Source organism: Nipponia nippon, unplaced genomic scaffold, assembly GCF_047370975.1.
Source record: "Nipponia nippon isolate SJK-2023a ecotype South Korea unplaced genomic scaffold, ASM4737097v1 scaffold_4, whole genome shotgun sequence".
Lineage (NCBI taxonomy): Eukaryota > Metazoa > Chordata > Aves > Pelecaniformes > Threskiornithidae > Nipponia > Nipponia nippon.
Window position 1 is genome coordinate 125243328 of NW_028262358.1, and position 21699 is coordinate 125265026.

The 21699-nt window shown below is 50.5% G+C and overlaps 1 protein-coding gene across 6 annotated transcripts in view; it reads left to right on the plus strand.

Annotated features, from left to right (window-relative positions):
- The window catches only part of NCOA1 (nuclear receptor coactivator 1), a 183915-nt gene that overhangs the window by 131050 nt on the left and 31166 nt on the right, over positions 1–21699 (plus strand). For all 6 annotated transcript variants that reach the window (XM_087773658.1, XM_087773663.1, XM_087773657.1 and 3 more), the window contains 2 exons: positions 16693–16787; positions 21510–21687. In XM_087773658.1, the coding sequence (XP_087629784.1) occupies positions 16693–16787; positions 21510–21687 (273 nt within the window). The remainder of the gene's footprint in view (positions 1–16692; positions 16788–21509; positions 21688–21699) is intronic.

The window sequence follows — 21699 nt, forward strand, 5'->3', positions numbered from 1 at the left end:
TCTGTTTAGGACCGTCCTAAATTGTCTGCATATCCTTCTTTCGCTGATACAATTTGAACACATCTTTCTTGACATGCATTGAACCGTGGGCAGTATTTCCAGTTTCTGATTAAACTTCTCAGGTCCTTGTGCTGCCTCCATGACACCAAGGGAAAGTACCTTCTGCATAACATGCTCTGCCTTGTTTATGCTTGCATTATTTCTTTCATTTTATATTTTTGAATACTCTTTCATTTCGGCTCTTCCCTCTCCCCATACTGTAATCCAGTATCCTCTTGGAGAAGTCGTAACATCTTACCTGGGCGCTGGCAATCTCTCTGTCTGGCTGGAACCACCTCTTTTCCATAAATCTCATTTCCATTTCTCATAGTGGCAGTGTTTGACAAATGGGCTCAAAGTAGGGTCAGCTCTGGGATCAGCCCAGATTGCTGAGGGCTTTAGTCAGTTGAGCTTTGGAAGCCCCCAGGGATGGTGAAGCACAGGTGTGCTGGGCAGCCTGCTCCAACACTTGGCTGTCCGCGTGCTGAACAAGATTTTCCTCCTATCCCACCTGAACATCTCTTGCTTCACCTGCACCCATTGCTTCTCATCTTCTCACCATGCCTCGCTGTGAAGAGCCTGGCTCCATCACCTTCATAACTTCTTGTAGGCATGGGCAGGCTGCTGTCAGGTGCCTAAAGCCATCTCTTCTCCAGGCTGAGCAAACCCCTTCCCTTGGCCTCTGGTCTCAGGATCAGTGCTCCAGCCCTGACCATCTTGGTCATCTCCACTGAACTCACTCCAGTTTGTTTTATGCTGGGGTCCCAAAACTGAACGCAGTGTGTGGTGGTCACCTAGATGTGGTGCCTAAACTGGCCATGCAGATGGAGCAGGTTGAAGATAGGAGCCAGTAACTGCTCTACCAAGTACAGGTTGCTGTCAGGAGAGTCAAGGGGGAGAGAGGTCCCAAGGACTCTGGACCTCGGGGATGTCCTGCTGCATTCCCACATCACATCTGAGCTCCCTCCTTGAGAGCTGCCCGAGGTGGGTGCTGCTGCCGGGACGGCAGGGTGACAGCACGCCGTCACTGCTGCCTTTCTGCCTTGCCTGCAGAAACTGAGATAAACTTAAACTCTTAGATTCAGAGAATTCAAGTGTAATTTTTGGTAGCTTTTATGGGCTGAGTCAACACGGAGGTCCTTCAGTGGACTCAAAAGAAGACACTTTCATGCAGTGAGAGAACAAGTTGTAGAGTTTTTGCATAGTCAGAGAAGAGATGGAAACCCCATTACTTGGAAAATCATTAAAGTGAAGGCTCAAGAAATAGCCTGAGCTCAAAGCATCCCAGCGTTCAAGGCCAGCGATATATTATAAACAGAAGTTTAGGTCTAACATTTGAGGTTAGACTGAAGAACAAAAGCAAGCAGCAGAATGGCATCTGAGGAGCAATGTAAGTGGAAATGTCTCCTGGAAATGGAGTAAATGAAAACCGCTTTAAGGGGTTTACATTAATTAAAGGATTTTTTAAATTAATTAATTAAAACCACATTAAGGTTTGTGTCAAATCTAAAATTAGATTGGAATCTCTTCAGGCTACAACTGTCAGCCTGGTGCTGTAGTCTCCTCTGTAAATGCATTGACTTTATCGGAGTTATCCTGATTTTGTTTGCTTCAAGGGAGGTCAGAAAAGGGGAGCTTTGCTTTTGCCTTAGGGCGGTGTTTTGCAGACTCTGGGTTCCTCCACCTTCATCCCTGAGGTCAGGAAGGACCTTCTCGGCCAGCGGCGCTGTCGCTGGGTGTTTGCAGGTGCTGGGGAGGAAGGCTCTTTCTTTATCCCAAATCTGGTGGTTGGATTAACCCTGCTGGAGCTGCTTGTGCTACTGGAGGGAGGGAGGCACACCGCTTTCATCCCGTCTTGGTGGCCAATTTCTCACCGTATGTTAGCGGGCTACAAAGAAAGAAAAACAACCAAACCCTGCAGGCCAGCTTAGACATCAGGGGGAGGGGGAATTCCTCCTTGGCTTTGGTAGGTGCCCACGGAAAGCCCTCAAGTGTGAGACTGATCCAAGGTAAACAGAGTACAAACAGAGCCAGTCCTTTTAACTGTTTAACGTCATCCTTCCAGGAATCCTTCTGAGATCCCGAAGAGGATGAAACCACCTGCTCGTTTTCAGTGGAAATGAGTTTCGGATCATTTCTGTGCCAGTGTTGCCCTTTAATTTGCTTTATTCTTCCTTCTGTTTGGCAATTACCACCCTTCCCTAACGTATTTTTATGAAGTTGTTCTCTACCTTCTCTTGACTTGTCCAACAAACCAGGCTCTCCTGGGATCTTGGTGTCAGATAGTTATGCCTTTCCTTTAATCAACCCAACAGCTCTTTTCTGTACTTCTTCCAATTGAACTTCATTTTTCTTGAGTCAATTGGCCCGGACTGTCATGATTTTTCTTACCAGATCTTACCAGTAGCGTTAGGTTGTTCCTGGTACCACCCCTGGTATGCTGGAGGTAACAGTTGTTGTCTCCTCTTGTCGTCTCCATTAAGCTGTCCCCAACTTTTAGCCAAAGCACATGTTCTTGGTTGACGCGTGCATGACCTTCAAGTAGTAGAAAGTGGGAGAAATTAGCACAGTTAAGCAGAGCAATTGGGTAGCTTTTCTACCATTTGGTCCTCTTTCCTATGAACTGGTCAACCCACCCTCAAGTTGGTGTCCGTGTATTTGCTCCCTGCGTGACTACCTTACCTCAAGTGCCAGAGGAACACCACCGGTGACCTCTCCTCATCCTGATGAAACACCTTTCTTCTCAAAATTGAGTTTCATGGAGGTTCTTGGGAGTCTCTGCTAGATCTCAGTGCTGTTCAACACCTTCATGGATGCGGAAGGACATAAAAATCATTGCTAGACCGATACAGGATGGGCATCCAGGAGTGCTGGATGGATGGTATCTGGGGAAATGGTGCTTTTCCAGAAGATCTGGAGATCCTAGAAGTGAAGGCAGTCAGTGTGAACTTGGGGTGTGATGAAAAGCAAGGTGGGCTTCTCTTGGGTGATGTTACATGTGCGTGGAGTTGGTGGGACAAAACTGGAGCTCAGGCATGGTATCCACGCTGGAAGGAGATTGCAAAATCCAGAGAAGGTGGAGAGGAGAGCCACGGAAATGAGCCAAGGGCTGGAGAAAATGTCTTGCAGCTTGGAAGGCTGAAGAGCTCTGTTGAATGTATCCGAGGGGGAAAAAAAAGGAGTGGGGACATAGTGATGACACTATAAACACTAACAAGAATGGAAAATGCTGGCTACTAAAGAGGTTTTTAAATCCAGCATAACAGAGGATGACTCAAAGCCGAAGCCAGACAAAAACAAATTAGGACTCGGGCCCAGAGTTACAACTGGGAGGGTGATTGCTGTGGGAACCAGCTGCCAAGGGAAGCGGTGGGTTGCGTCAGGTTCAGAAGTTCAGGGCTTATGGTGGTGGAAGTACATGAACTTTGATGGCTCTGCACTATTCAAGAAGTCAGACCGGCCAATCTAGTGATCCCTACTGGCCTTCATCTCTATAAATCTGAAAATTTTGATTTTGAAAAATGCCTGGAGAGCTGGATCCCCATCCACAGCAGTGACTTCTGCCAGCGCAAAGCCGGGGCGAGAGTCCTCGCTTTGCTTCCCGAGCATCCGCATGGGTCCCCTGCCCCACACTCCATCCTGCGCCCTTCCCAGGATTAAAACCTCCCTGTTATCGGAGTAATTAATTGCACCTTGTGCACGAAGGGTGAGGAGTTTGTGGGAGCGGGTTCGGGGAATTTCACACCCTCCCCTTCTCCGCAGTTTGGTTTCAATGTGAAATGTTAAACGGATTGCATCCCTGCCCACGCTCTCCGCAGACGTTTGTGAAGTCTGTCTCTCCGTATCCTCTGGAATCTGTTTTATATCAGGGATTGATTTCAGATACAAACTCCCCCAGGTCAGTACTATAAAAATCTCTGCCTGTGCAGCAACACCAGGGAGCATCCTCTGTATATGTTTATTTTATGGAGCCGTACCACCTACAAAGCATGTCAATAAAATTCTCATCCCTGCTCTGACAGTTTTAATCTAGCTGGCAGCTTAAATATAGACTGAGGGGAAGGGGAGGCTGCTAAGAATTGCACAGACCTCTCCAAACGGTGCCTTTATTTTAACAAGTGAACATTTGGTTATTACATCCTCAAGCTTTTAAACATCTCGCACTGTCAAGAACTAATAAATCCTTTAGCACCTCGCCGTAAGAAGAGGATCTGATAGGATGTAACAGGCGTGTGGATCATGCGGAGAGTCATAAACCACCTGTAGAAATCACTCCTCCTCTTGCCTTCTGCTCTGCCGGATTAGCTTTTTTTTCCCTCTTTTTTTTTTCCCCTCTCCTTGATTCACTCTCATTTTTAAAAGAGGCAGGAAAGGAAGAGGAAAAAAATCCCTTTTCTTTAAAGCCCTTTTCCTGGCCCTCCTTACCCTTCGTAGAGATGTACAAAACCTATTTTAAGATTCTTCTTTCCCCGGGATGGCACCCCAGTAGGATTTTGCCTCCTCTGAGCTCATCCTCCCTCTGCTCTGGAGCCCGGGTTGTTTGGTTGATGATCAGAAAGAGGTTCATCCACGCCGTGAGCTGGCATCCCTTTGGGTGCAGGAGCAGGACGACGGGGGTCCCTCCCGCCTCTCTTCTACCAGCCGCAATAGAGGCGTCTCATCTGAGCTGGTCATCAAGCGTCCTGTGCAAGAGAGGGGGTTCGGAGGGAGGCTCACCCCAGCACATCTCTGCAAGCCCCCATCTCGATTATTGACCCATCAGAGCACCCGGCGGTGCAAGCTTTGCCATGCCTAAAAAGCAAGAAATAACACAATAAACCTCTTTCTTATGGGAAAAAAAAACAAAACAAAACAAAACAAACTTGGAGCCAGCCATGCAAGTCCTTCCTTTTTCATTTCAGATTTTCCCCTGAACAAACTTTTATAGACCTTAATCCTCCTAATGCTCCTGTGAGCAGAGGAAATAAAGGGAGATTTGTACAAGGAGGTAATAGCTTTTATTATGCCGAGTGGTATGGTTGGGCAAAGCAAACAAACTTGCTGGGACACGAGCGTGAGAGATGCAGGAGCGGTCTCGCTCCCTCTGGGGCCACGTTATTCCCCGGTGCCCAGCTGCCGAGCTCCTCATCTGGTTTCTTCTGCTTCCCCCGAGCCCCACGATTTCATCGCGGGGTGTTTGGTGGCACTTAAAGCCTCACCAGAGCCTTGGGTAGAGAGCCAACGACACCATTTGGATGGTTTTAAATTATATTTCTCACCGTTCCTTTGTCTTTGCTATTTAGGAAGTCTGCCTTCCAAGACAGGCTTTCATTAATTAATTAAACTGCCAGTCTCAGCTAACTACCCTTTAAATCATTAAGTCCGTATTACGATGAGCAGGGTTGATGAACGCTGGCACGGTGGATCAGGTTCCCCAGGCTAATGTTTGCCCTGGGTTTGGTGCAGCTGCTGCGCTGAGACAGTGGATTACGTGCATGGATGGTTTCTTATGGGAGCAGAGAATAGTTTGGACCATCCCAAATTTTTGAAATAATGGATATGGTCCTTAAAAAAAAGTCGTTGCAAGTAGCTGCCCCTTGGCCCGAGGTGCAGAACCCCATCGCATGAGTCTCTGCGGTATTTCCCAGGGGGAAACGAAAGGTGGATATTCAGCCACGTTCCTTACTCTCCCAGGCACTCGCCTGCTTCGGGAGAGGGAGCACTCAAGAGCTGTGCCTTCGTGCACCCACATTTCTGCAGGTCATGGAAGAGTTAAAGCTCATTTTGGAGGTGAGATCCCCCTGAGCAGACTGTGCAGATTGACAAGAAAGCAGTCTTCACCTGCGTGGCTTAGTCTGTCTTCTCCACATGGATTCCCATACCAGGAGGCTCTTTCTTCTCTGGTGGCTTCCTATACCACATGGCTCCTTCTTCTCTGGGTGGCTTCCCATACCACATGGCTCCATCTTCTCTAGGTAGCCTCCCATACCATGTGGCTTTGTCTTCTCTGAGTGGCTTCCCATACCACACGGCTCCATCTTCTCTGGGTGGCTTCTCATACCACGCAGCTCCTTCTCTAGGTAGTTTCCCATACCACATGGCTTGCTCCTGCCCATCCCTGTCACCCCAGGGGCATCTCACAGCCCGGAGCTGCGCTTGCACCTACTGACCACACTCACACGCATGTGTTACAATCACCCCTTAGTTCATTTACACTGCGCCACCAAGTCTGCCTTTACCTCCGACAGATCCCTTTGGCGTAGCAGAAAAATCAAGTCGATCCCCTCAATAGCTGCAGATTGACAGCTCTCCCTTTCCAGCCGAGAAGAGACAGATGGGAGGCGCGAGAAAACCGGGTTTGGAGGAGCGGGGCTGGGGCGGGGAGTGCTGCTCTGTGCATGGGAAGCGTCAGCTCCCCCCTCGCCGCGTTCGAGCTTTGCATTGTCTGCACGCCTTGGCAGGCGTCCCCGTGCCGGTGCAGTTCACATATTTGCCGTGCCTGTGCAACTTGAGCATAAAGCTGGTTTAACGGTTGACACGAGTGAATTTTTAATAGTAACTTCTCATGGACTTTAGCATGCGGCATACCAGGGCTTCGAGATGCTACGTCTTGAGAAAAGATAGTCTAATTCTTTGCAAAATTAATTAAGTTGGATCGTTAAAATGGTGTTGCGATGTATTTTATGCCTGCAGGAGGAGAATGAAGGCTATGCCAGGGCTGAATTAAAGTTGCGGAGAGAGCTACATGTAGCCCTTTCTCATCTCTGCAGATTTGGCCGTGAGAGTTGACACAGTTTTTGAACAAATTAAATTCTTCAGATTTGAGATAAAAGTTTTTTTCTCCCTTTATTCCTTCCCCTAGCAAGATGGAGATGTTCTACCTGCTTGATCTCAGCGTCGACTATAAAGAAGTCTCAGCTCCTTATGCCTGTTCTCTCCTGTCAGCATTCAGCGCTCATTAATTTTGCATTCACTCAGCACCGTATAATTTTTCCTGACATTGTTCAGACAACCAGCCTTTTTTACTTAAGACATCTCGACACCATTAATGTTTAACTCTAATAGGTGTGAAGACAGAAAGAAATACCCTTTTCCTTCTGTTTTAGCGGCAGTGTGCTTTGCTCTGCACTCTGCGCCATTACACAAGGGTTTTATGAGAAGCAGAAAAGTAGAGTTTTCCATGTAAACTTGGTGATGTTTGCTGGTCGGAGCAGGGACCGGTGTCTTGGATCTTAATCTGTACTCCTGGTGCTGTCGTACACTGATGGTGCACGATGCTCTTTGCCTTGGGGCATGGACAGATGTGCTCTTGCAGGTCCATCTGGAGTCCTTCAAGAGGGAACCACCAGTTGGTGAACCACCATGGTGTGTGAAAGCAGCATCGGCTGAAGCTAACCCTGGTGGCTTTTGGGTTGCGAGCATTCGCGTGGCATGTAACAGCATCTCAGCTCACGAGATGTCAATGAACATCTTAATCCAATCCAGCAAGAGCTGCAGAAGCGTGTGTCATTGTGCATCAGGTTTCTTCAGCTGGAAAATGGGGGTGTTAATGGGGAGTAGTGTCTTAGGCTCGTTAAAGGGGAGCACGTGTCTTGTCCCTCCTCCCTGAGGTCCTCACTTGGAAGGATGTCACAGGCTGCGATTCGGTTGAGTGCATAGCGGTTGGTTAGGATGAGGGCAACACTGGAGTATGTTCTTTGCCATTTATAGTGAGGGTCAAATGGGTTAAAACAAGACTGTTGATTTATTTGCATTGTACAGTCCTGAAGAACTTGGTTGTGCCTGTTGCTGGGAACATATGTGTTTAAAAAATAAGAAAAAAGTTTTAAAAAAACCCAACAAAATTCCTGCCCTCAAAATCCTTATCCTCTACATGGGAAAAGAGGGAAAATGCCAGTTGGAGGAGCAGCCAAAACTGGGGAGCAGCCCATAGTCACGTGAAAGGTTAACGTTGCTTGAGCTTGGGATCACCAAGCTGAAGACCTGGCAGAGAGCTGGGTTGTTGCCCACCAGGAGTGTCCGTGTCTCGGGGTTGGTTGTAGACGTGGTGGAGGTGGCTGTAGCCCTCCTGCTGATGGGAACTGCCATCAGCTCTGTGTGGCAACTTGCACTGAAGCATCATGGGATGTTGTCCTGGTTTTGAAATATCAGTGTTGAAGGGTTTTTTGGGCAAGTGGAAGGATAAGTCAAGCTGCTGGTCTGTTGTATCTTTTGCTCATACGGTTTAAAAGCTACCTTGAAATCACTAACCTCGATATAAATCCAGTGTCCCATCTGCAAATCTATGCTGGTGGATGAATAAGTCTACATGGTTTGCTCCTGTGAAGATTTGATGTTTTAGGTAGTGGTTGGAGAGGTGCTTAACTGCTGGGACTAGCCTGTGGGCTTTAGTGAGTCTTCCTAGACCCACCGTGGATTGGTAAGGACAGGCTCTCGGGCTGCAGGCAGCATGGCAAATATCTGCAAGAGCATTAGATGGAGCCATCATCGTTGCCAGTGCAGCAGCAATGCTTGACTGGGTTTTGACTGCTTTTCCAGCCAGGCCACGAAGGAAAAAGCTCAAGTAGGACATGGGAGAGCAGCAGAATGTCCCCTCCAGCGACCTGGTCTAGTGGGAGGTGTCCACGCCCATGGCCGGGGGGTTGGAACCAGATGCTCTTTAAGGTCCCTTCCATCCCAAACCATTCTACGATTCTATGATCTGTCCCCACCGTTGGCTCTACTGATCCAACTGGAGTAGCCACCAGCTTCAGTGCTCAATCCTCACCATCCACATGGGCACTAGAGCCCGTTTTATCCACCTCAAGAGCTTAGTCTCCTCCCTTGGCTGTGTGCTGGCGAAATGTGTCCTCCTGACTTGTGCCTTTGCATGTGCATTGATGGTAGAATAGGGGTTCAAGATGTGTCTGAAGAACCACTTGGGGCTGTGTCAGTGAGGATGTTCTCCGGGACGGCACAGAAATACTCTGGGCTGAAGCGAGTGCTGTGTTGCCAGCTCTGGAGGTGCATGGGTTATTTTGTCCAGGACCAACGTTGGAGTGAGGTGATGAAGTCAGGATTTCAGCTCTTGCCAAAAAAGAGAGAAGAGAGAGCAAAACCTGGTTGACTGCTGGTTGTGGAGAAAGGATAGGGGGTGACAACACCCCCCAGAAAAACCCAAAAATGAGACTCTATCTTAGAATAAGAATTTATAATGGATCAGGTGAATCTCCTCTAAAAATGCCTTTTTCTCTGCTCTGGCTGTAAGGGAAGCATGAGGCAAGTAGCTCAGGTGGAAATATCTCCATCACAGATGTCCCATGCTCTGTGAGATGGATCTCACCCTGGGGTCTCAGCCCTCCAGCCTGGCGTTGCGGCACACAGTTGGGGAGCACGCTGGGGCTTGTCACCAATAGACCATCGCAATGGATGGTGTAAAGCAGGCGAGCGCAGGGCTCTGAAGGAGCCGTGCTGATTTCTGAAAGCCAAGATCTGCTCTTCTATTTCTTGCACTGGTATTTTCGAGCTCTGAAGCTCACAGATTGTATTTTTCCACAGTTTTTTAAATTCATAGATCAGATAATTTCCTTCCTCCTACTAGAATAAAAAGTTATACAACCTAAGAGCTGCTGATTTCCATACAGTGTTTTAGAGGAATCTGGTATTTGTGGAAGTGAAGAAGGGAGGACTCTGGGCTGGGTTTTCTGCATCTGCCTCCGTGTGAATATGCTGACGTTAAATAGGTGGGCGTTGGGCAAATCTCAGCTTCCACAGCTTGAATTTTGGCTTAAAGTACCTCCAAAGAAGCCTGTGGTCCGAGCATGTGCCCTGTAGGCTATGTAGGATGGTCTTCCTTGGAAGTTGGCTTCACGCCCCAGTTGAGGTTGGATCTTCCTCTACTTGTTGATCCCTAGGGATGGGGAGGAGAGCGCTTGGGCTTGCTGGGACTCAAGAGGAGGATGAAGGTGAGCTCAGGACCTCAGGCCAGGCCACCACCACCACCAGCAGCCAGTGATGCTCGGAGGCTTTCCCCCAACATGTCCCTAACCTGACAGATAGCCCTAGACATGTCTTCCTCCTTGAGCACGGTTTAAAAACACAAAAGTGTTCCCATTTCTATGGTCCAGATCCCCTTACCTGCTGCTTTCCTGCATCAACACCGTCATCTTTTTCTCCTCTCGTGGCTTTTTTAAACCATTTTTTTCCTGCCCCACTGGATGGTGCATTTGGTGCACACCTTCTGCCAAGGAGTTTATTTTTATGGCAGGTTTTTTTCCTGTTGGGTTTACTGGACTAACGAACCTCGTAGCGGGCACTAATTAACGGCACAGCTTTCTGTCACGCTCTCGATCCGTGGGTGCACCGAGTCTGTTCCATCTGATTTTAATTAACTAAAAATCAAAGCTCCTCATTTGCGAAATTACAGATGTGGATGTTTTTGCCTCACTCATTTTTTAAAAAGCGGATAGAGCAGATCCTGGCTGAGATCTGGGGGGGTTCAGCCGGCACGGCCCTCGGGGCCGTATGGGAGAGGGATGGGGAGCCATCGTGCCTGGTGCTCCGTCGTGTTTTCCAGGCATCACATCAGCTTCTCCATCTTGCCCTGCTCTGTCATCCTTGGTATGCACCGGGGTACCCAACACGCTCTGGGAGAGGCTGCAAGTCCTCCTCGGTTGGACTCTTTGCCTTCAAGCTGTTGAATTTTTAATAGAAAAGTCAAACCCCGAAGACTTTTCAGGCTTCTATCATAAGAAAAGAAAAATGGATATTGCCCATAGAAGTCCTGGGATGAAAAAGAGCCCTTGGAGAGCACGGGGCAGCGTTTGGGTCCCGGCCATCGTGCCCACAACCATGGGGGCCTCTCCATGGGGGCCTCTCCATGGGGGCTTCCTCGGGGAGCGGCAGCGAGCTTCTCGCAACTCAAAGCAAAACGCAATATATTACAAAGTTTTGCACTGGGCAAGTGGAAACAATTGTTGTGATTTTCTGTGTTCATGACGTTTCTCAACAAAATCCTGTTTTGAATGTTTTATGTCCTGGTTTAGAAGACCCACGTGCAATATATTATTTTTCAGATATTCCTTTCCGCTTTCTGAGGGGAAAAAAAAAGGCATTTCAGCTGCAAAATTTTAGATGAAGAGCAGAATAAAACAGCTTGTATTATTTTAATTTAAAAATGCAGATTTAAGGGATGGAGAGACAGGAGCGCTTGGCCTGGGTGCTATGGATGGAGCTCCATGTGTTGGAGCCTGCGGGGCTGGGGCTGACTTCCCAAGACACTGCAGATGGACATCAACACTGGACGTCTTCCCCCCTCCACCTCCACCCCTTCACCCCCATTTTCCTTCCCCTCCCACCCTCTGCTTTGGAGTGGCTCTGGGAAGTGTCCCCTAAGCCACCGACCCCCCTTCCCTGGGGTCCTGCCATCACTCTGGTGGCACGTCCTTGCTTCTCCGGCCCCTTGGAGTGCTGGTGCTCTCCTGGCCATGGGGCTTTGTCATGTTTTTGGTCAAAAGCAATAAGTTAAGGCCTTTTAGGGAGCTTTTCCCATTGTGTGGTTGTGGCTCTCACCCTGCACGTCCTCAGCATTGCTCCAGGGAAGGTCTCCAGCTGTGGCTGCTGGAGGAGGTCACAGCTTCTCTCCAAGACTTGTCTTTTCCCTACCGTGGATGCCTGATTTTCTCCGGGTACTGATTTTCAGGTACAGAGGTCTGGAAATGAAGGTAGGCAAGTGCAGGATCCTGGGGATAGTTTTGCTGTGCCCTGTACCACCAAAAATGGTGGCAGAGAAAGAGCAGAAGACCTGCCAAAGGGGTGGAGGCAGCTAAGGCGAACTAGGGAGGCTGGGGAAATAAAAAATAATAATGCAAAGAGGGAAAAGAGGGGAAACCGCCAGTGATCCTACACCTGTGTGGGCAGGGGGGTGGTGACACCCGTTTGCCAAAGCCATGTCCTTCAGCTTTGCGCCAGGCAATGGGACTTAGAGGCAGAGGCTCTGAGCCAATTTTTAGGGGGGTACCTATTGCACTGGCTCTTTTGGGGGAGCAGAAATAACACCCCAGGTGAGCCGTTTGCCTTTCCTGTGTGTGCTCTTGGCTTTGGGCTTTTATTAACGAAAAAAAAAAGGACTTTGTGCATTGAGATCTTCTAATATCAGAGGGGAAAATGCTCTGAACAGCTCGGCTGCCCATCCGCATGCCTCGACTTGCCACCGTCCCCCCGGCCTGGGCTGCACCCCGCTGTTTCAGCAGCTTGCCACCCCGCCGTCAGCCCTCGCCTTGCCAGTGGTGTTGCTTTTTACTCTGCTCACCTCCCACCCCTTTTTCCCCGCCTCCAACATTGCTCCATGCCTTCTTTCCACCCTCCCAAGCCTGGGAGGAGCTGCACGCCGAGAGCAGCCTGGCCGGCAGCCCCCGACGCGGCTGGGTACCACTGGGCTGGGGGACGGAGAGAGCAGCTCTCGGTGATGCAGAATCTGTTCCCATTGCCTTGTGCTGCCGGCCATTGCTTCCAGCATCAGGGCATCCAAGCGTTATCATTCCTCTTCCAGTCCCGGTGTGTTTTAGCAGCATCCTCCATCCCTCACCAGCCTCGTGCCTTCCCCATCACTTCTTCTAATCCTGCAAAGAATCAGTGGCTTCTAGCCAGGAGGCTCGTGTGGCTGCGAAATAGCGGGGCTGAGCTGGAAATGTCACCTCTGCCCGTGCCAAGCTTGGCTGCATGGGGTTGGCACAGGACAAGATTGTTTTCAAAGTGACCGTGGTGTTCCCAGGCATCGCAGCGGGCATCGGGTCCTGCACCCGCTGCAGTATCGATAGTGTTGGGTGACCTGGTGATAACACACTTATCTCACGGTTCAAGTCCACTGACCTGATATTTTTGGAGTGCTGAGGACCCCGCGGCTCCTATAGACTCCAGAGGCACTCAGATGTCTCCCTAGATGTCAAAAAATCATGGTGTAATTTGAGGAATGCGTTTAAAATAGCTCCTCTCTGTGATGCAAGAAAAAAACCCTGCTTTAATCATGTTTGCAGCAATTAGGTTCCAATCGGGGCCATCGGCGTGCCGGGCTTTTATTGTGCGATGGGGATTTACGATGCGCAAGGCTGCCAAAGCCCCTGCAGCTGGATCCCAACAGCCTCAAACGGCAGCAGCGCCAGGGCTCGTGTTGCTCCCGTTGGTTTATTTTCATGTGGATCTCTCTGTCCAGCTTTATAATGAGATTATGAGCTTGGGGAACTGGGAATTTGCTCTGTGTTTGGCTGTGTTGAGCACCGGTGATGCCTGGCCCGCAACCGATGCTCCCCGAGAGCATCAGCCTGTCGCCGGCATAGCAGAGCCACCGCTGCAATTAATGCTGGAAAAAAAGAAAATTGAGATTAATGGGTTAAGGTGCAAACCAGCGGTTTGCTTGTAATGTGTTCCTCGGGATGGAAAAGCTAAAGAGCTGCGTTTAAGCACGTTAACTGAAGTGCTTAGCCGGGATGTGCTGAGGCTTTGAAGGAGCTGTGCATCGCTGGGATGTGCCGCCCTGGAGAAGGTGAGCAGGAGCTTTACGGGATCCATCTGCTCCCGAATGCTGGTGAGCGGCCGGTGGCTGGGAAGGTGGGAAGGAGAAGGAGGGAGACGGTGCCAATGCATCGTTCTGCCGGCTGTTTATCCCAAATAACAGGCTCGGAGCTGGCGGATGAAACTATTTTGCTAAAGCAGGAGGAGGATCCTGCAGCCCAATTAAAGGATTAGAGCTGTAAGCCACTGCATTGCCTCTAAGTGCATCAATTTATTAAGAGTAGGGAAAAAAAAGCCATTTCTCATGCTGTGGTACCTGCCAGCTCCCGCGGGTTTGGATGCATGGGAAGCTTTTCCATCCCTGGAAGGGATTTGGGTGTCTTCCTCGGGAGGGTTCTGCTCTTTCATGATTTAGCCATGCAGCAGTGCTGGGTGGGAGGCAGGCATCGCTGCTCGGAGGCGGTTCAGCTGGGATGAACTCCGGTTTCTGCTTGAAACAGGGGAAACTGAGGCCCGTGGGGACGAGGTGAGCTGCCCAAGGGGGTCTGTAGCAAGACATAGGGGTTGGGTATTTTAGGGTTGAAGTCAGACCGTTGCTTGAGCTTCCAAAACCTGTGCACTTGTGCTCGAAACGGGGCGTGTTGCCTGTTGTTTTCGGGGCTGCGCCAGCAGAGCCGAAGATACGACCTTTTTCGGTTGATTTACTTCCTAAAGAGGAAAGAGCCACTGGGTGAGAGGGAAAGCAGAGGCATAGATTACCCAATAAATCAGTGGGGGAAGCTGGCGGCCACTTCTGCAAGAGCAAGCGTTGAGCAAATGCTCTTCCAGGCTCACTCCTCTCGGAGCTGCTTTAGGAGCGATGCACGGGATGAAGGACAAAGTCAGGAAAGGCAAACACCCAAAGTGAGCTTGAAGATGGATAAAGTCCTGGGAGGACACAGGGGTGAAGAGTTTCAAGTGACACATCTGTACGTTTTGCAAACGTGATTTGATGCTGAGTAATAAACCTTGCATCCGACGTGCTGCAAAACAGCAAATGCAATTTAGCTTTTGCTTACGGACAAGTCGGGGGACCGGCTCCCTTGGTGCTGGGCTGATCAGAAACGAAGGCCAGCATCGAGGGCATCGAGATGGACGGGCAGTAAACCTCCAGCGGTCCTAGAAACCTCTTGGCTCACACCTTCAGCACGCACGCCGCTGCGCTCGATGGATATTTATCCCGAGAAAACATCTCTTGCCCTCTGGGAACGGACTGACATAGGCTGGGCAGAGCTCTTTCATCAGCCTGGTGTGCTGACACACGTACACATTTGATAGATAAACATGTATTTATTGATGCCCATGAGGGTTTCCAGGTCCTACACGAGGCACCGTGGGTGGAGGAGCCTTTTCCCTTGTCCTGCTGTGCAATAAAGTTCACAACTTGCTGCCATCCCTCTTAAAACCAATTTGGGCAATTTTGTTCTTCCAGCTGCCAGTACCGCACATGTGTTTGGTCCTCGGGATTTTTCTGAGCATCCCTTTGGTTCCCTGGCAAACCCTGGGATGTTATTCCTGCGCAGCCTGCGAGGATGGGGCTGCATCCCCCGGGACTGTGCACGTTGTCCACGAATCGCCGGCTGCATCCCGGCCCCAGCATCTTTCTTCATACTAACAATGAACAGTTATACAGCAAGAATGCGGCTTAATTTTCAGCTACTAGGCTGAATTTGCGGTTCTGGTACCTGGGAAAACCTTGTAAACGGTGTAAAAATCAGAGGACCAAGTTTAAAGTCATTTTTCGGCTAGCCGCAGAGAGTCTTTTTCATTTTTAATCAAAACTTGCATCGAAGCCGCCCGTGTGAGCCTGGACCGAGGATGCTTCAGGACTCCCGTGCTGTTTCGCGTCCTGCACGACTGATAATTCCCTTTGCCAGCGCCAACGGGCACCAACGCGCTGTGGGTAATACCCTGCCCCTCCGGCTCTCCCCGGGAGCTTGCCTTTTCGCATTTCAGAGCAAAACATGGCTGAGGCAAAGAACATCTGCAATCTGAGGCGTCCCTGCTTTCCCCTTGCTAAGTGATGCCCGATCAACGAAGCAGGTATCCTCTCCGTCAAGATTTAGCTCCCACTTGCCTCTTTCTGCTCTTATTCCACCCAAACCCTGCGATTAAACAGTAATTAATCTCCTTTTTGCTAATATATCGATAGCCGCAGACATGCCCGGCTGGGGCTTGCACTGCCAGCCTCCCGAGTCGCTCCCAGCCATGAGGGTTTATTTTCAACTGCATCCTCTGGAGACAGGGATGCTGCTCTCCCCATCCTTCCCGGATCGCATCCACAGAGGCTAAGGGACTCTCCCAGCTTTTCCAGGGGAAAACAGTCATGGATATGGAGGAGCAAAACCAAACAGCCCTGAAACACCAGCAGCATCGTGGCTCACTTGCCCGCGATCGCTGGCGTTATCACATCCCACTTGCCACCCGCCTTTCGCTGCTGGATTTATCCCGAATTCCTCGGAGTAGCTGTGCGACGTGGCTAGCACCTTTCGGGGGAGTGCGAGATAAATAACAGGGCCTTCTCTCCGGGTTTTTTGGGTTGGTTTTTTTCCCAAAGGGATTATTCAGCAATACGGCGTGAGAGTTTCTGGCAGGGCTGGGGCTGGGCTCCTCCAGCAGCATCGCCCGCTCCGCGTCGGATGCTCTCCTCCCAGGCCCCGCTGGCTCCCGGCTGACCGGCATCCGTGATGCTCCCTGCACATCAGTGGTAGGAGCTGCTTATTTTTCTCCGGCAGGTTTCCTTTGGCACAGCCCGTTCTCCGTGAATTCCTCTCAGCAGTTGTTTCTTAAAGTGTTGTCCAAAAAGTTCCAGATCAAATACTGTAGCGTGCGCTAAACTGGATATACCGTTTCCTTTTCAAAATGTTGTTTTTGGATGCCTCTTTCTGCTTAAGACGGGTTTTTCCTTCCTGCTAGCAGTAGGTTGTGATCTAATTAGTGCCTTTATTTTATAATAATTAATAAATAACTAGAAATTACATTATATCTTCACGGGACTGAGGGATGAAAGGAAAATGCTGGAGTCTTTTGGCGCACGTCCTGCATTGCCTGTACGACAAGTGGTCGATATTTTGTTTATTATTGGTAATAATTCAGTAGTAAAATGATGGTTCTTTTGGCTGAAATGTCCCTTTTCCTTTGCTACAGAGAAAGCAGCTGATGATGAAGTCCAGAAGTCTGACATCTCGTCCAGCAGCCAAGGAGTGATTGAGAAGGAGTCTCTGGGACCTCTGCTTCTGGAGGTAGGTGCTAAAATGTTGTTGCTGATGCTGCCAAGCTCCCGCTACTGCCCAAAGCACAGCAGCACACCAAGAAAGGGCAATACGGAGGAGGAAGGCAACGGGGACATAGTTGGGATGCTCTAAGCCCAACCGTGTCCCTGGCCTAAGCTCTAGGTAAACTGATCTTAGTCCTTTGCTTCAGCAAATGGTTTGGAAAGTGAGTCTTAACCAAGCTTGATGGAGCTTGGACTTGGTTAAGTTGAAGGTGTTCTGGATAGCTTCTTAATATCAGCATTAAAATATTGAGTTGCTTCTAAGGGTGGATTAAATTGAGCCCCCGTCCTCATTTGGAGGTGAGTTAGGTAATGTGGGTGGATGGTTTTCAAGATATTTGAATCCTCCTGTTCTCTGAAAAACAAGGAGGAATGAGGAGGGCGCTCCGCATTTCTGTTGGTATCAGTAAATCAGAAATAACCGTATCTCAGGAGGAAGGTCAGGGTTGGACCTGACAGGACCATCTTGTATGGAGAAGGTTATTATCTGAGGGTTATTATACTATATCACAGGCCCCAGAGATAAACTTCAAATCCTAAATCATCCAGCTGGTAATTTCACAGGGGGTGGCTGTGGGGTTGGGGCTGGGGCGTTCCTCCCTGGGGATGGCCAGCACCGTCCCGCGGCCGCCTTCTTGCATTAAAACCGCCTGATAAAATTACATGTTCAAAGACCAAAAGGAAGCAACACCCTCATCTAATTCATTTAATTAACTGTAAGAGCATAATTGCTGACATGACACAGTCCAACGATTTACTCTGAGGTTTCTGTTGGGAGCGCAATAGCTGGGAGGTGAAATGTGGCGTCATTTTTGAGACAGAAAGCCAACCTGGGTTTCAGGATTCCTGGGGAGAGAGGCTCTCCCCAGCCACGTTTTTGGCCTCCTCTGTATCCCCAAAAGATGCTCAGAGGCCGTGGGGAGTCCTCCTGCGCTGCGTGCTATTCCAGACCTGCTTAATCCCTCCTGGTGCCACACTGGTCTCCCCTGAGCCCTGGTGTGAAGGTGTCCAAATTAATAAAACTCTGCAAGAGGTGGCTCTGCTCGTGGAGGAGTTAACGCAAAAGGGATGGGAAGGGGGTCGGCATTGAAGCAAGGGTCTGACTTGTGGAAAGGATGGAATATGGGTGCTGGGAGCGTGTGGATGAAGTTAACGGGGAGTTGGCAGCTTGGCTAAAGAGGTTCTCGGTCTAAGGGAGGCAAAAATGCAGAAGGGGCTTAGAAATTAAGCTGGGAATGGCACGTGGGTTTTGAGGAGTGCGTTGGGTGCTAGAAACAGGCATGGGAATATGAAGTGATGCGGGAGAAGGCGGCAGATCCTCAACAAAACCCCGGTATTTGGGTTATACTGGGAGAAGGCATCCTGCGAGAGCAATGGCAGAGCAAAGAAAACCGTGAGAGAGAGCAGCGTCCGTACGTCTGCAGTAAATCCACGTATTTCGCAGTGTGGTTTTGGGAACGTGCCCTTCCACCGCTTAAATGATGAACGTGGGGCCAGCCTGCTCACCAGAGCCTCATTCAGCCAGAGTCGATCCTCTCATGTCCATGTCCGTGTCCACACGTGGGAATAGGTGGTCCGCTGCCGCCAGCGGCCCTGGAGGTAGCCAGCCCCTTGGGTGATGGGGAGCAGAGTGCCTCAGGGCGAAGCGGGGACAGCAGCACATCAGTAATAGAAATAGCCCTGGAAAACCCAAAGTCATCATAAAAAAAAAAAGAAATTAATTAAATCAGCTAGGTCGTGACTAAAAATTACCCTCTGTGCCTGGGTCGGGTATCGATGCATCCTTTCTGTGGGAAGGAACACAGAGGTGCGTTACTGCTCAGTCGATGCCGCTTTGCAAACAACCTACCCTGTATGATTTGATTTAAAATCCATGTTTAGATTACGGTTATTATCTAGACAAGCTGAGGAATAATTTCCTAATTGGCCTCCTCGCGTGAGAAGCCCGCGCGCTTGAAATGCTGACCCCGACCCGTGCCCGTGCTACGGGGCATCCGTGGCTGCGTGAATCACTTCGAGGATGCCAGACCCTTTCCATGCTTGAGTTTATTTTCCATGCGGATTGACCGTGAGAAGCAATTAGCGGTTTCGCGGGTCCCCAAGCAATCCGCAGCCTCCCATGCCTAAAAACATTCCCCAAATGACTTCCAGCTTCTTCTGCATGCCCTGGGCTCAGGCGGGGTTTTCAAACCCGGAAAGGCGGGGATAAAAAGGACTATTAAACAGCATCTCGTTCATTTTTAGGAAGGTTTTTTGCCTTTTGACCTGTTGTTTGGGCTTGACTTCCATAAGCCATTGTGCTGGTAAGGTAATTTAATATTTAAACGATGGGTAAATGCCCAGCGTTGCTGCTGGAGGAATGGGGGCTACAGGGGAGGCGTGCGGGCTGGGTCCCCGCCGGCTGCCGCCTCGGAGCTCCCCTGCCCCTTCCCTGCTCCCCCGGCCCCCCGACACCAGCGTCACCTGGGGAGAAGGGGCCAGGTGGGTTTGCCATCCAGCCTGGGTTGGTTTTTTTGGGCACCCGAAGTGCAAAGGCTGGTTGTCTTGGCAACAGCTGGGAATAAGGAAAATTGCAGCCGATGTGCCAGAACCATTTTGACAAAAGATTTCTTTCTTTTTTTTTTTTTTTTTTTCCTCTTTTTTAAATGCTTCCTGCTTAGTGCACTTACTGTTGCTCTACAGCAAAACCTGATTTTTAGAAACTGCATTAAATAAAGCCTGGACACCCTCCATCAGAGTACCTCTCTGCTGGTATGCGCAAGTGGGAGGATGGGGAGGAGATGGCGATGCCACGGGTACCAATTTTTGGGCATCCCGAATTTTTCCTGTCCCTGCACCGTCTCCCACTCCGCGATATGGCCAGATCTACTTGTAGGATCACAGTCCACCAGAGCTTGCTGTTGATGAGCAGGAAAGGTAGGAATTAGACTCCAGGAAAACCAAATCCTGCCTGAATGAAGCGTTTTAAGTGATGCACGCTTGGAAGACTGTAAATCAGCAATAAGCCTTCTCAAGGGCTCCTTACAAAAGCACCGGGCTCTGCAGCTCTGAGCTTATTTCGTAGCACCAGAAAGCGTCCCCACCCCATACCATGGCGGTGAATTAAAAACCTTGATGGTGTCCTCGTTCAAATAAACAGAAGATCTCCCCGTGTTGCGTGATCTGGGTGACGCTTGTCCTCCTCCGTTTGATTGCAGGGCTGAATTTGCCACTTGAATTCTAAATGCATGAAAAAACCCCTGTTATTCTGCAAGACGCAAAGGCTCTGTCATTCTTGGGCTGTAATTAAGCAAATCGGGCATATGCTTAATTTCAGCAGCTTGCCAAATTAGAGCCTTCCTGACTGCTCTGGCCCTTGGAAGAGGATTGTTTCTCCTCTGCTGGCACCGTTTTTAGTGCCAGGGACGTCCTTAGCAGAAGAGGTTGCAGACCAGAGATATGGGTTTGGTGGACGGGCTGTTCGGTGGATAAGGAATTGGCTGGTGGATAAGGAATTGGCTGGACCAGAGGGTAGTGGTCAACAGCTCAATGTCCAGATGGAGACCAGTGACGAGTGGTGTCCCTCAGGGGTCCGTACTGGGACCAGCGCTGTTCAATACCTTCATCAGTGACGCTGACAGCGGGATCGAGTGCACCCTCAGCAGGTTTGCAGGTGACACCAAGCTGAGGGGTGCAGTCGACACGCCTGAGGGACGGGGTGGCATCCAGAGGGACCTGGGCAGGCTGGAGAGGTGGGCCCGTGTGAACCTCATGGGCTCAACGAGGCCAAGGGCAAGGTCCTGCACCGGGGTCGGGGCAACCCCCGGTATCAGCACAGGCTGGGGGACGGAGGGATGGAGAGCAGCCCTGCCGAGAAGGACTTGGGGGTGCCGGGGGATGGAAAGCTGGCCACGAGCCGGCAATGTGCGCCGGCGGCCCAGAAAGCCAAGCGTCTCCTGGGCTGCATCCCCCGCAGCGTGGGCAGCGGGGCGAGGGAGGGGATTCTGCCCCTCTGCTGCGCTCTGGGGAGACCCCCCTGGAGCCCTGCCTCCAGCTCGGGGGTCCTCAGCACGGGAAGGAGATGGAGCTGTTGGAGCGGGGCCAGAGGAGGCCACCAAAATGGTCAGAGGCTGGAGCAGCTCTGCTGGGGAGAAAGGCTGAGAGAGCTGGGGGGGTTCAGCCTGGAGAGGAGGAGGCTGCGGGCAGAGCTGATTGCGGCCTCTCCGTGCTTAACGGGGGCCGACAAGAAAGGTGGGGACAGGCTTTTTAGCGGGGCCTGCGGCGACAGGACAAGGGGGAATGGTTTTAAACGGAAAGAGGGGAGATTCAGACTGGACAGAAGGAAGAAATTGTTTGTGCTGAGGGCGGTGAGGCCCTGGCCCAGGTTGCCCAGAGCGGTGGGAGATGGCCCATCCCTGGACACGTTCAAGGCCAGGTTGCACGGGGCTCTGAGCACCCTGGTCTGGGTGAAGATGTCCCTGCCCATGGCAGGGGTGGGACTGGGTGGCCTTTGGAGGTCCCTGCCCACCCAAACCCTTCTGTGATTCTATGTGTTTAAGCAAATGTGCTGTTATTTGGTCACTGCTATAATATACAGTGGGGATGAAGCCAAGGTGCGAGAGACAGAGAAACGTTGCCCATGGTTGTGGAGCATCCTGACCTGCTCTGGGACCCGCTGCCCACACGCTGCTCCGGTTTATTCCCCTTACAGGCGTTGGACGGCTTCTTCTTCGTTGTGAACCGCGAAGGGAGGATCGTCTTTGTCTCCGAGAACGTGACCAGCTACCTGGGTTATAACCAGGAGGAGCTCATGAACACCAGTGTCTACAGCATCCTGCACGTGGGGGATCACGCCGAGTTCGTCAAGAACTTGTTGCCAAAGTCTCTAGGTAAGAAAACCC